Source organism: Canis lupus, chromosome 36 (genome assembly GCF_048164855.1).
Source record: "Canis lupus baileyi chromosome 36, mCanLup2.hap1, whole genome shotgun sequence".
In the NCBI taxonomy this organism is placed as follows: domain Eukaryota; kingdom Metazoa; phylum Chordata; class Mammalia; order Carnivora; family Canidae; genus Canis; species Canis lupus.
In genome coordinates, this window is record NC_132873.1 from 5,520,085 (window position 1) to 5,535,000 (window position 14,916).

Here is a 14,916-nt window from a genome sequence, read left to right on the forward strand (position 1 = left end):
GCAAGACTGCATGTATATCTTGTCATTATTTTGAGTTTTGAACTATGAGAATGAATTCAAAAAATTTTTTAATCTAAAAGGAAAAAAAGAAAGTGTCTGGTGAAACATCGAGTCACCTGCCATTATCAGGTAATTCCAGAAAGCAAGAAAGGCTTGTAAAACCTCTCCTTAGACCTATAAGTGGGCCCTAGCTTTATTCACTTTGTTTATTTCTCTTAAAGTTTCCATTTTGTAAAAGTACTTATATGGGGGCACCTGGGTGGCCCAGTTGGTTAAGTGCCCAACTCTTGATTTGGGCTCAAGTCATGATCTTAGGGTTGTGGGGTCGAGCCTCACCTTGGGCTCTACAATGACATGGTGTCTGCTTGGGATTCTCTCCCTCTCCCTCTGCACACTCCCTCTCTCCATCTCATTAAAAAAAAAAAAAAAGTGAAAGTACTTACAGGCCTGTTTTTCTGTACTGAATTCCTTAGGAGAATTATCCTAAATATGTTTTAATTTGTGTTTCCAGTTGGTTTATTTAAGATATTAATGACATAATAATAGTTAATATCTCCAAGGAGCTTAGCATAAACTGGACACTGTTCAAAGCACTTTGCTTATTTTAGAAATTCAGTCCTCACTACAGCTGTATGAGGGGGGTATAACCTTATGACAATTTTATAGACGAGGGAACTTAGGCCCAAGGAAGTTGGCCAGGGTCACTTTACTGGGAAGTAGAAGAGTCAGAATTCAAACTCAGACCACCTAAATGGAGGTCATGCTCTCAACCACTTACTCTGTTGATCCCTGAGAAAACTATGTCCTACTAAACAGAAATAAACTTAGGCCCTTGAAAAATATGTACTATTTAAAACCAACATAACTATGCAATAAATCAGGGTTCCTCGCTGCCCTGTTGACATTTGGGGCTGGATGATTATTTGTTGTGGTGGGCTGTCCTGTGCATTGTAGGATGTTTAGCAGTATTCTTGGACTTTACTCACTAGTATCTCCCTGCACTCCAAGTTGTGACAATCCAAAATGTCCCTGGGGGAGGGGGGGGCAATATTGTGGAGGTTGAGAACCTCTACAATAACTCCAACCTTTTTGTTGTTGGTGGTGGTGGTGATTTATTTGTTGCTGTCTTGTTTTGTAACCCCAACCTTTTAATACGACTCTAATTCTTTAATTTTAGAAGACTTTTCTCAAGAAACAGTTTTGAACATTTTGAACAGTCTTCTCATTTTGAAGAAATACTTATCTAAAGTTTGGGGTTTTTTCCCTTGTGTTAAGTTCAAATACAATTACATGCCACAGTTATATAAAAATGCAAATAGTAGTTATCTCTGAGTCATGGTTCATAGATAGGTTACTTCCTTCTTTACACTGTGATTTGTTTTTCAGATTTTCTACCGTGATCTTGTAATCAGGAAAAAAAAGTTATAAGACTAGGGAAATAACCATTTACTTGGGGACCAGGTTCTTCTCTGGAATCCAAAGCCTTTGGCACCTCTTCCTGGCTGTCAGTTTGCAGGTTTCTGAGATGTTTTTCCCTTTGCATAGGCCATGCTTTATTCCTCTTCCTTCATATTCCTCTTCTCAGTTTACTCAGTGGAACTTAACTAGGATCTATTTATGTAAGAACTTATTTTAGAAAGACACCAGAATACTTGCTGAAAGAGTGTGCTGTGTCTGTGAACCTACCATTAGGCTGTAACCTGAGCCAGTTAGAGAGCCCAAGGTTCTCAGATAGATCCTGTCCAAGTGCCACTTTGCAGAACACAGTCCCCTAGGGATCATCTTCCAGGATGAATGGGAGGGGTAGCTTCCACCAAGTGAGATTCTGAAGGGGGAGAAGGATGAATTCACTCAACATTCATTTATTGAGCTTGTATTCTGTTCCTCCTATACTGATCTTGGGCTGGAAATACAACTGTGAGCACAGCAGGAATGCCTACCCTTAGAGAGTTTACATCTTAGTGCATGAGCACCCAGTTGAGATTGACCACATATGCTTATAAATTGCTCCCTAATTATGTCTTGTATCTTCCACTAGATTGAAAATCTTTGAGGGCAGGGACGATGTCATACTTCTTTGTTGCCTCCCATATTGCTTGACATATCACAAGGCACATTTTAGACACTTAATATTTAGCAGTTGTTAATGAGTCAGGTGGAGAAAAAAGTTGCAGACAATGCTGTTTGCAGACAGAAACAAAGACAGACAGAAAGAAAGTGAGGAAGGAGATTCACAGGAAACTGATACACAGCGGCTCCAAAGGAGTGGGCATTTGTTGTAAAAGCCTGGAAGAATAATCCAAAAAGGAAATTAAGAAAATAATTCCATTTAGAATTGTATCTGTTCTGGACTGAATATTTGTATTTTGGGGGATTCATATGGTGAAGCCTTAGCCCCCTCAGTGTGGCTGAATTTAGAAATGGGGCCTCTAAGAAAGTAAGATTAAATGAATAATTAAGATTACATAAGAGTGAGTCCCTGATCCAATAGGATTAGTGTCCTCATAAGAAGAGACATTAGAGAACGTTCTCTTTCTCTGACTGCATGTAGACACCAAGAAAGGGCATGTGAGGACATAGGGAAGAGGTGGCTGTCTACAAGCCAGAAAGAAAGCTGTCACCAGAAACCAACCATGCTGGCACCCTAATCTCAGACTTCCAGCCTCCAGAACTGTGAGAAAATAAATTTATATTATTCAAGACACCCATATTTTGGTATCTTATTATTATCTGTCATATTTTGTGATAGCAGCCAGAGAAGACTAATACATAGCATTCAAAAGAATAAAATACTTGGAAATAAATTTAGCCAAAGAGGTGAAACACTTGTATACTGAAAGCTACAAAGCATTGCTGAAAGAAATTAAAGCACTAGAAAAATGGAAAGATATCCCATGTTCATGGATAGGGAGACTTAATATTGTTAAAATGGAGTACTCCCCAAAGTCTACAGATGCAATCCAATCTTCACCAAAATGCCAATCACCTTTTCTGTAGAAATAGAAAAATCAACCCTAAAATTTATATGGAATCACGAAAGGCCCTGACTAGCCAAAATTATATATATATATATATATATATATATATATATATATATATATATATATAAAGTTGGAGGTTTTACACTTCCTAATTTTAAAACCTATTACAAGGCTACAATAATCAAAACAGTGTGGCAGTAGCATAAGGATACACAGACCAATGGACAAGAACTGACAGTTCACCCTCTACGGTGAATTGATTTTTATACAGTGCCAAGACCATTCAGTGGGAAGAAAGAACAGTCTCATCAACAAATGATGCTGGAACTACTAGAGAACCAAGTGCAAAAGAATGAAGTTGGACTACTACCTCACTTCCTATACAAAGATTAACTCAAAATGGGCCAATAAACTAAATAAAAGAGCTAAAACTATAAAACCCTTACAACAAAACACAGAGGTGAGTGTTCATGACCTTGGATTTGACAATGGATTCTTAGATTTGATGCTAAAAGCATGAGCAATAAAAGAAAAAAAAAAGGGCAGCCCCGGTGGCTCAGCGGTTTAGCCCCGCCTTCAGCCCAGGGCCTGATCCTGGAGACCGGGATCGAGTCCCTGCATCGGGTTCCCTGCATGGAGCATGCTTCTCCCTCTGCCTGTGTCTCTGCCTCTCTCTCTCTTTCTCTGTGTGTTTGTCTCTCATGAATGAATAAATAAAATCTTAAAAAAAAAAGAATGTGAAAAGATAATCAATGGAATGGGAAAAAATTGCAAATCATATATTTGATGAGAATTTAATAACTAGACTATACAAAGAAGAAAAAAACTTAAAAATAAGATAGTTCAACTTGAAAATGGTCATTTCTTCAAAGAAGGCATAAGAAATGGCCAATAAGCACATGAAAAGACATTCAACACCATTGGTCATTAAGGAAATACAAATCAACATCACAATAAGACACCATTTCACACCCACTAGGATAGCTTTAAACCCCCCCCCCAAAAAAAAAAACAGAAAATAACAAGTTTTGGGTGAGCATGTGGAGAAATCGAAACCCTTGTACATTGCTGATGGAATTGTAAAAATGGTACAGATGCTATGGAAAACGACTTGGCAGGTCCCAAAAAGTTAAATACTGAATTACCATATGATCCAGCAATTCCATGGCTAAGTATATGCCCAAGAGAAAGGAAAACATATGCCACACAGACTTGGACACAAATGTTTATAGCAGCATTATTCATAATAGTTGAAAGGTGTAAACAACCCAAATGTCATCAATTGATGAATGGATAAGCAAATTGTGGTTTACACATAAAATGGAATATTTTTCAGCCATAAAAAGGAACAAAGTAAAAAAAAAAAAAAGGAACAAAGTATGATACATGCTACAACTTGGATGAACCTTAAAAACATGTGCTAAGTGAAAAAAGACACAAAAGGTCATATCCCGTAAGATTCTTTTTTTTTTTTTTTTTTTTTTTTTAAGTAGGCTCCATGCCAGCATGGAGCCCAACACTGGGCTTGAACTCATGACCCTTAGGTGAAGACCGGAGCTGAGATGAAGAGTCAGATAAGCCACTCCGGTGCCCCTGTATGATCCTTTTTTTGTGATTTAACTACATAGGCAAATCCATAGACATAGAAAGCAGATTAATGATTATCAAGGGGCAATAGGAGAGAGGAATGAGGAGAGATTAATTGGTGACAGGCTGTTTTTCTGGGATATTGAAAAAGTTTCGAAATTAGGGAGAGGGAATGGTTTCATAATACTGAGAATATACTAAATGCCACTGAATTGTACACATTGAAATGTATTGTGTGATTTTCTCCTAAAACAAAACAAACAAACAAAAAAGCCTAGAAGTTTGTGGTATTTAAAACATCCAGGGGCGCTGGGTGGCTCAGATGGTAAAGCAATGGACTCTTGGTTTTGGCTCAGGTCATGATCTATCGGTGGTGAGATAAAGCCCCATGTTGGGCTCCAGGCTGAGCATGAGATCCTGCTTGGGATTCTTCTCTCTTTCTTCTCCCTCTGCCCCTGCACCCCTCTAGTGTGCATGCTCAGTCTCTCTCTCAACAAACAAGCAAACAAACCAAACAAACAAAAACCTCCAGAGGGGCGCCTGGGTGGCTCAGTTGGTTGAGCGTCTGACTCTTGATCTCAGCCCAGGTCTTGATCTCAAGGTCATGAATTCAGGCTGTTGGAATCCGCGCTGGGTGTGGAGCCTACTTCAAATTAAAAAAAAAAAAAAAAAAAAAAAAGCCTCCAGAGCCTCCGCAAGAACCTGCTGTGAACAAAAAATAGCCCCTCAGAAAAGAACAGAAAGAAGCTAAGAAATGCTCCCTCGAGTTGGTTCTTCTTTGGCTCCATGATTTTCTCTCTTGTACATAAAGGAGGAAAGAGAACTGGGCCGACCTTTCCTTTCTGCTATTAGCTCCTAACCCAAGACTAAACATCAAGCTTTGAGGGGTATTTGTTAGTCTGTTTATTTGTTCCGGGAAGAATACAGTGGCAGTGTCTGAGAATGCCCTCTGTTGTTCAAAACTACTGTGTTTACAACTGTCCTAGAGGACAACTTGGCAGGCGATACATATCAAAGCCCTGAACAAAATCTTTTAACAACAATTCCATTTTGGGATTTATTCTACGGAACTAATTCAGGATTGGCATGATATTTAGCAATAGACATATTTATCAAAGCTTGATACATAAAAAAATCTAAATATGTAACAGTAAGGCTGATTCACCAGCAAATTCTGGTGAAGCTATACGCTAGAATGCTATTCAGCCATTAAAAAAATGTTATAGAAGTGTTTGTTGATATAAAGGTATACATATTTATTTTTAATAAAGGGTGGGTTACAAAAGAGAGCATATGGCATGCTTTCATTTTAAAAAAACATATATATGTCGATGACACACATGGGGGAAAGTGTGGGAATCTATTCACCAAGGATAAGCAACCAGGGATAATGATTCCTCACCACTAAGATCATGTGTGTATTAATGAATTCATTTTACAAATGTTTTTTTGTTTTAATTTTTTTTAATTTATTTATGATAGTCACACAGAGAGAGAGAGAGAGGCAGAGACACAGGCAGAGGGAGAAGCAGGCTCCATGCACCGGGACCCCGACGTGGGATTCGATCCTGGGTCTCCAGGATCGCGCCCTGGGCCAAAGGCAGGCGCCAAACCGCTGCGCCACCCGGGGATCCCTCATTTTACAAATGTTTATCAAGCACCTAATGTGTACAAGACACTGTGACATGTGCAGGGTTTGGAGATTACAGAAGCTTGGGATTTTCTTCTTTTTATGTCTTTATATTTTCTGATCTCCCTACAATAAACACGTATCTCTGTGGACAAAATATTGTTTAATATTTTAAATTACGTCAGCCACATCAAAATGACATTGTCTCCCTCGGGTGGTACGCAGTCATAAATAATTAGCACGTAACTCATATTTACGTGATTTTTCAAAAAAACAAGAGCAATTTTTATAGGAAAAAAGTGCCTGTTTCTCTGTCATGTGTTTTTATCTCATCCACTGCTGGCAGGATCAGTGGAGGGATCAGGGACTGCCTGGCAAGAGACTTTGTTCCAGTTCCAGCTCCAACACTAACAGGCTTTGTCACTTTGTTGGGTGACAGCTCCACCACGGCACCCTCCTGACCTTGCGAGCATCCATACACACAAAGGCTGGAACCCAGCCTTCCCTGAGTCTTCAGGGCTGAGTGCCCTGTGACCCTCCTGGGACACGGGGGGACAGGAGGCCGACCAGGAGCCACCATGAGGCCACCCAGCACTTGCCTCCCTCTGTCCCCTGGGAGGCTGTCAGGAGACAGACAGACAGCTTCTCCTCTGGGTTCTGATGAGGTGTGTGCTTCCTGCCCTGCTCCCCTCAGGAAAGAGCTACAAAATATAAAAACCCCCAGCTGCAATCTAGAAGGGGCGCCTCCACCATCCTTTTGTGTAACAAGGATCTTGGGGAGCTGGCACCTTTGGCCTCTTCTTTTTATTCTCTGGGTTAAGTAATAAACCACTGAAGTCTAAATGTGGCCTATTGTATCTTTACCAGAAAAATCAGTTATGTCTTGGCCTTGCCTTGTCTAACGTATAAACTTGACATATTTGGTGCCCAATATGGGGCTGGGAAAGTTACAATGCTCTTTTTAGGGAACTGGGACCATGGGGCCAGGTTCGGAGATAAAGTAGAACCCGTGATGTAGGGGCACATGCTCGGGGCCAAGTGCCTGTGGGAGGGGCGGGCAGAGAAGGGCCCTCCACTGGCGGTTGGCATGGGCCACGGTAGCAGAGATAAGGCAGTGGAGTAGGGCTCTTCAAGGCCGCTGAAGAGGCGCCTGGGGGGCTCAGTCAGCTAACCTTCCAACTCGTGATTTTGGCTCAGGTCATGATCTCATGGATCTTGAGATGGAGCCCCAGAGTGCGGGGGTGGGGGGGGTGGTCCATGCTCAGCGGGGTGTCTGCCTGAGATTCACTCCCTCCATCTCTCCCCCAGTTGCTCTTGTGCTCATTCTCTCTCTAATAAATACATAAATCTTGAAAAAGAAAAAAGGCCACTGAAAATTGAAAGTAAATGCCAAGCTGTCCTCCCAGTGGAGCTGTCCCCCTGCGTTGCCCCTTCTCCCCTGCCCCTGGACTCCCTGACCTTTCAGCCACTGCCCACTTCCTGAAGTGCCTGCGCTAAACCCTTTGGTCTATGTTTCTGTAAAAAGCGACTGATGGCTTGGGACAAGAATGACAGCAAAAAGAGAACAAAAGGGAAAGTGATTCTGTGAGACGTCCGTGAGCTGATCCCTCCTACGTGCTGTTGCAAAATGTGTGACCAGTATTGAGATGTCTCACTGACAGTGTCTCTAAAGTGTTAGAAACATTCCTCTGATGTCTAAACTTTTCATTATATAATGACACCTTGTCGGTTGGCAAGCTGAAGCTCTCAGTAGGAATGACTGGTAAGATTCAGCGTCCGCTTGCCAAGTAGTTTTGGAAACAATGTTGGTAGAGTGACAACAAGGACTCCCTCTGGCAGCCAAAGAAAAACTGCTGCCTTTTTACCAACTAAAAAGCAGTATATTCTTGATATAAAAGTTGCACCTGCAAAAAAGAACCACACTACCAGGGGTGTCACCCCACTGCCCCAGACAGATGGACTACGTGGGGGTTTTAAACCCTCCTCACCAAAGCAGACAAGGTCACAGCATCCTTTCAGAAAAAAGACAGTGAGACCCCACAAGCCAAGTAGCCAAATGTGCAATAGGATCCTGGTAGGCAATAGCAGACCTGGTTGATGTGCTTAGTGACAAGGTGACAAGGGTCACCTTGACCGTGGTCCCTGAGAGCCCCTGTGAGTTGTGTTGGTTTTTAGACCAAAAGGGAAGAGGGCTCCATAAAATGTTTAAAAAGCATTCCACAGTTGTTTCTTCCCCTTCTGTATCACTGAGGAAAGCAAAACTGTTTCCATCAGACAGGTGGCTGTGGCTACAGGTAAAATATGCCCTATCATCGCGGGCAGTTGGTTCCTCAGAGATATACTAAAGTCTCCTCTTACAATGAGCAGGAAAGGAGGGTTAGGAAAATATTTGGGCAATAGCCTAATGAGACTCCGGAAGTTTGGTTGCACCAGGTAGCAGATGAGAAAGCCACAGCAGTTCCGCCAGATGAGAAGGAATGGAAATCAACATGTCTCTTAATGACAACCTCATGCTCCTTAGACACCCTGGCCACCAACACCTTGGCTGCTGGCACGAGCACAGAGGAAGGACAGGCGAAGACTGATCAGGGCTTGTTGCAGTGGGTCCTTCCATCCATAATGAAACCATTGTCTGATGAGCACCTGGGGATGACAATGGAGGAAACCCTAACTTCCCTTAGGACCAGCGTGACCCTGCCTGGATTCACAGTAGAAAACATGAGTGCCCAGAGGATCAGTCATTTATGGTTAGATTGAGCTGTTTGTTCAATCAATGGGCACCATCAGGCATTAGGGGATGGTTAAATCTGCTCTTGCACTCCAAAGACAGACACTGGAAGACTATGCACCTCTGGGCAACAAACTTCCCAGAATGGAAGCCTAGACACAGAGCAAGATCAATATCCCTCAGGCTAAGGGAGGGGGGTGTCATGGATTGAAATGTGCTCCTCTCCAAATTCATATGTTGAAGTCCCAATATGCAGTACCTCAGAAAGTGACCTTATTTTAAGATAGAATAAAGAAGTAATACAGTGAACATGAGGGTGGGCCCAAATCCAATATGACTTGTGTCCTAATAAAAGGAAATTTGGATGCAGAAACACACATGCATCCAGGGAGAATGGCAAGTGAACATGAAGACAGTCTTCTACCAGGAAAGAAAAAGAGGCCTGGAAAAGACCTTCCCCACCCAACCCTCAGAAGGAACCCAACCTGCACACCTTGATCTGGGGCTTCTGGCCTCCAGAACTAAGAAACAGTACATTTCTGTTGTTTAAACCACTCAGCTTGTGGTCCTTGTTATGGCAGCCCTAGCAAACCAACACATGGGGACAGTGTAGGAATACAGATGTCCAGAATGTAGGGCCACATGGACCTGGTTATTGTGCCTGGGTGACACCCAATTGGAGAATGATAGCTTGTCCACAAGGGAATTTCTCTCTTGCTACTAGGCCATGAGAAGGCGACAAATTTGAAAGTCCCAGGCTATAACGGGAGACTCCCCAGTCATCACTAGCATTTACTGTGGACAAACAGGAGGAGAGGCAAGAGAATCAAGACGTGCTTGCTGAGGTCTCTGCAGTTTGGAGCAGTGCTGATGCAGTGCTCTGCCCCACCTCTCTCCCCAGACCTTATCCCCTTCAAGAACAAACAGGATGAGGGCAGGGGCCCAAGTCCCTCATTCCCTAAGGAGGACTAGGATTCATATGCACCAGTCAAGATGTGTTTGGGACTTGTTGGCAACCAAGGCTGTCAGAACTTTTTAGCCTTTCTGGACTCTGGGGCACAAGTCTTTACCATGCTGAGAAATACCCATGGGTCTGGGCTGAAAATTGCTTCAGCTGGATTTGGAAGTGACACTGATTGGACAATGGACTAATATAATTTTGTGGGTATATTAATCAGGCCTTTTTAAAGAGACAGAACCACTGGGATATATATATATACACATATATACATATATATATATATATATATATATATATAGAGAGAGAGAGAGAGAGAGAGAGAGAGAGAGATATTTATTTTAAGGAATTGCCTCATCCAATTGTGGGGGCTAGCAAGTCTGAAATTTATAGGCAGGCCAGGAGGCTGGAAATTCCAGCGGGAGGTTGATGTTGTAGTCATGGGTCTGAAGGCAGTCTGGAGGCAGAGTTTCTTCTTCTTATGGGGACACTAAGTCTTTTCACCTAAGGCCTTCAACTGATTTGATGAGGCCCACCCCCATTATGGAGGGTAAATTGCTCTAAATGTTAATCAAACTCATAAAATCCCTTCATGGCAATATCAAGACTAGTGCTTCACCAAATATCATAACCTCGCCACGATGATGCATAAAATTAACAATCAGCGTGGGTGAGCCTTTTTTGAGCCAGTATACACAAAAATGGTTCTCATGGATACTACTGAATAGATTGTGGGAATAGATGAGTTAAGTGCACGTAATACTCTACACTGTAAGGGATGTTCCCAGTCGGGAAAAGCCATGATTAGAGCAGTGGTAGTGGGTTGAATGGACCACCAGGAGTCCACCTTGTTCTCTCAGCTGAGTCATGTGATTATCAATCATCTATTAAGTAGTATAGGATTCCAGGGGAAGAGAAGGGGTGGAAGAGGAGATCATGGTCTAAGAATTAGTACAGACAAACATGCTTAAGAAAAACAATCTGGAGGCACCTGGCTGACTCAGCAGGAAGAGCTTGCGACTTTTGATCTCAGGGTCACAGGTTTGAGCCCTGCCCTAGGTGTAGAGGTCATTTAAATACATACATACATACATACATACATAAATACATAAATAAATAAATACATAAATAAATGTATTTTAAAAAAAACAAGGGATCCCTGGGTGGCGCAGCGGTTTAGCGCCTGCCTTTGGCCCAGGGCGCGATCCTAGAGACCTGGGATCAAATCCCACGTCGGGCTCCCGGTGCATGGAGCCTGCTTCTCCTTCTGCCTGTGTCTCTGCTTCTATCTCTCTCTTTGTGTGACTATCACAAATAAATAAAAATTAAAAAAAAAAACAAAAAACAAACAAAAAAAACAAAAGTAAACACCCAGGGCGCAAAAACAAAACAAAACAAACAAATGAGGGTGCCTGGGTGGCTCAGTTGATTACGCGTCTGCCTTCGGTTCAGGTTATGGTCTCAGGGTCCTGGGATGGACCTGCATCAGGCTCCCTGCTCGGTGGCTGAGTCTACTTCTCCCTCTTCCTCCGTGATCTCTCTCACTCTCGCTCTCTCTCAAATAAATAAATAAAATATTTTAAAAGAAAAACCCAAATAATCCAACAGTACAGATTGCCCTTCCACTTGGGTCAACCCTCACGAGCCATTTGAACTACACGCATCAGTGACTGACATGTAGACTGAGGCCTGTAGTAAAATGATGTGGCCACTGGGCAATGGTTCTCTAGGGTTCTGGACATGCCCCTTGCCCAACATCAGCACCCAGAGCACCCCATGTGAGAAACCATTACTGCCTTGTTGCAGAGCACTAGCATGTATTGAGAGACCGACACAGCCAAGTGTGGCCCTACCCCGTGTCCCTCGCATGAGATAGGTCAGAAATGAGAACATCAACAAGTGGGTATTGCCCAGCAAGCATCCCTCAGATTTCTTGGGGGCTTCGCTGCACTGAGGTTCCTGACAAAGCCTGGGCCTGGTTCATGGACAGATCAGCTACGTTGAGGGCCATGGGGTATACTAGGCTGCTGCTGCCGTGCAGCTCCAAAGAAAACTGCTCACAATTATGCATGGAAAAGAGAATGCTTGCTTTTCAGTGGACAGAGTTGTGAGCTGTGGTACTTGTTCTGGAAAAGATCTCCCAAAATGCACCTTGCTATATTTTCACTTGACTCATGACAGTGTGGGTTGATGCTTGGCAGTGGAATGCCTGGATGAGCAGGTCTCAGGCTCTGTGGTGATGAACATTATAGCAGCAGATCACACAAGCCCCATACCCTCTGTGACCCAGGTGGATGCCCGAGGCAAAGGTTTCCTGGGATGAACATCAGTGGAGTTAGCAAGCTGAGGGGACCTATAATGCCCATGTAAGGACCACCTGAATGCACCATTGCACAGGGCATGGTATTATAGTTCAAAACTGGGCCCTAGGGGCACCTGGGTGGCTCAGTGGTTGAGCGTCTGCCTTCGGCTCAGGTCATTGATCCCAGGGTCCTGGGATGGAGACTCACATTGGGTTCCCCGCAGGGAGCCTGCTTCTCCCTCTGCCTATGTCTCTGCCCCCCTCTCTCTCATGAATAAATAAAATCTAAAAAAAAAAAAAAAAAAGACTGGGCCCTAAAACAAGGCACAGTGACTCTGGCACATGAAGCCAAAGAAGCCTGGCAAATATGTCAAGACCGTCAGCGAGACAGTCCAGTGGTTAAGGAAATTTGGGGGCACATAGTGAGCGGTACCAGAGCTGGCCTGCCTTGGCAAATAGACTGTACAGGTCCCCTACTATTCTCTCGAGAGGCCTGGATAAGCTGAAAGAGACCCAAGGCACATAATTAACCTCATTCTACCATTTTTCTTCCCACACCTGCCACTTGGAGAACCAAAGCTATTGGAATTTGCACGTAGCAAGGAGAGTCAGGGAGTGAAAACTCTAACTTGATGCTGCTTCTGCCATCAGCTATGCTTGCTGCTCTTGGGCAATAGCAGATATTGACGATAATGGTCATGAGTATGAGGTGACGACTCCTTAGTTGGTCCTGCCATGAGGTTTCGGAGATGTTCTAGAATGGTAGTTGGCAGATAAGGAAGAAATGACTGAAGCACCTCAGGAGAAACCAGGGCTCATGTGAGAATAAGACACAAGAAGGATTGGGACAAAAAGTGAAGTGACTACTAGAAAAATGGTGGCATTGGTCACATGGTTGTGGTAAGAGGAATACCTCTGGCTTGTGGGAGATCAGGGGTCATTCTCTGGAAGTTGAAGGTGCAGGAGAGACTATTAATCTCTGTCTCTCTTTCTCTCTCTCTCTCAGCTCCTATCTACAGACAAGATGGCATCTAATTGACATCTGACCAATGTAACCCAGACCACCAGCCAAATAGAATCTCAATATGAAAACTCTTAGAAACTTCTCAAGAGACCTTAATTCCAGAAATGGTCAGCTTCCAGCGAAGATAACAGAACAAGATTAACTTTCTGGACACTGATTTGGTCTCCTTACCTTCATCCTGTCACCATTGGCCTCTTTTGTTCATTTGTCACCAGCTTCTCGAAACTCTTCACGCACGGGTGGTAATGGGCAGTCGGAGTGCCCAGGACCTACGCGGGCCAGCTGAGGCAGGGTGTGCGTGGCTGCCGACACCTCTGGCTGCCCTCGGGCGTGGTGCCTGGCTGCAGTCTCTGCTCCAAATAGGCCTAACCAGCCTCTGGGGAGTTGCAGATGTGGGGACTCTCATCTGATGTTGCTGAAGACAAACTGATTTGGTATGAGCTCCTATCAGTAGAACCGGACTATTTATCTGATGGGGTAGTCACATCCCTGAGAATTCTCTATCGCCTCTGGATATGTGAAAGGTCAGGGGAGAATTGTGGAGCAGTGCCAGATGTATCCATGCCCACAATGACCTGAGCCATAGCTTAGGAGTTTTGGCAGAACACTACCATCTTCCTAGAATATGAAAGAATGTTCTATAAGGAGCTGCTATAAGGCCACCTCCCACTCACCTCCCTAATCTCCCCTGGGAGGTTGTCACGAAACAGTTTTTCATCACCTCCCAGGTTCTGATGAGGGCTTGGCTTTCTGCCCACCCCCTACCCGGACAAGAGCCACAGAATAGAAATCCCTCTGGCTGCTGTCCAAAAGGAACTCACCAGCAGGGTACCCTGGGAGTCACACTGCCCTCACTTGATGGGAAAAGTTTCAGTGTTGGCGTTTTAAACACGTGGGACGAGATTCACGGCGAGCTGGCACCTTTGCCCATCACTATATAAGCAATAAACTTGTCTAAATCTAGAAGCAGCTTGTTGTATCTTTGCTGATTAAATCAACCAGGCCTTAGCTTTGCCTTTTCTTCTGACATTTCATCTGTTAAATAAGAGCCCTAGACTATTAGTTGATCCCAAAGGTACACTGTGACTAGCCATGTGATAAGGTCAATGGCTCAAGGCAAGCCATAATGGCCATTACCCAAATTATAGGCATAGTGCCCAGAATGTACTAATCCACCTCTAGGCCAAGGGGTGGTCACCTGGGATGTGCAGACAGGCTGTGACGGCAGAGGGGGGATGGAAAGCTGAAATTCTATGTAATACGTTGTACACAAACTCATTTTTTGCTGCTGCAAAGGGCCATAGCTTTCAGATTTTTGAAGGGCCAGGTACGTAAACAAATTTAGGAAACTCAGCTTTGAGTTGTGATAGAGATTCTCTCTGGAACCAGATTCTGGTCAGGCTCTCCCCAGCCCTCTTCTCAACTTGAACATGCTAACATAGTTTCTAACAGCTCAGAGTAGCATCCCTAGGATGACCTGCGTCCCTCGGAGAACGGCTGCCAGAAGAATTTCCTGTTTGCTCCAGCCAACACCTAAAAATAAGGCCCCTGTCTCCAGTCCTTGAGGAAACGTAGGAGTCTAACTTTGATAAGCACCGGTTAACAAACCGGATGAGTGGACCACCAGGAGTCCACTTCCCCACTTCCTGCTTGCCCCACTTCCTGCTTTTTGTTTTTGTTTTTTTTTTGTTTGTTTTTTTGTTTTT

General features: G+C 43.7%; 1 protein-coding gene across 3 annotated transcripts in view; it reads right to left on the reverse strand.

Moving 5' to 3' along the window:
• CYP27A1 (cytochrome P450 family 27 subfamily A member 1) overlaps positions 1-14,916 on the reverse strand; it is a 35,505-nt gene that overhangs the window by 8,012 nt on the left and 12,577 nt on the right. Inside the window, exon 2 of one of the 3 annotated variants that reach the window (XM_072813356.1) lies at positions 1,687-1,825. The exons of 1 other annotated variant lie outside the window; for it this stretch is intronic. In XM_072813356.1, the coding sequence (XP_072669457.1) occupies positions 1,687-1,782 (96 nt within the window). In that variant the 5' untranslated portion in view covers positions 1,783-1,825. Of the gene's footprint in view, positions 1-1,686; positions 1,826-13,381; positions 13,609-14,916 lie in introns of those variants that run through there. One more of the 3 variants, XM_072813357.1, reaches the window with a different exon arrangement.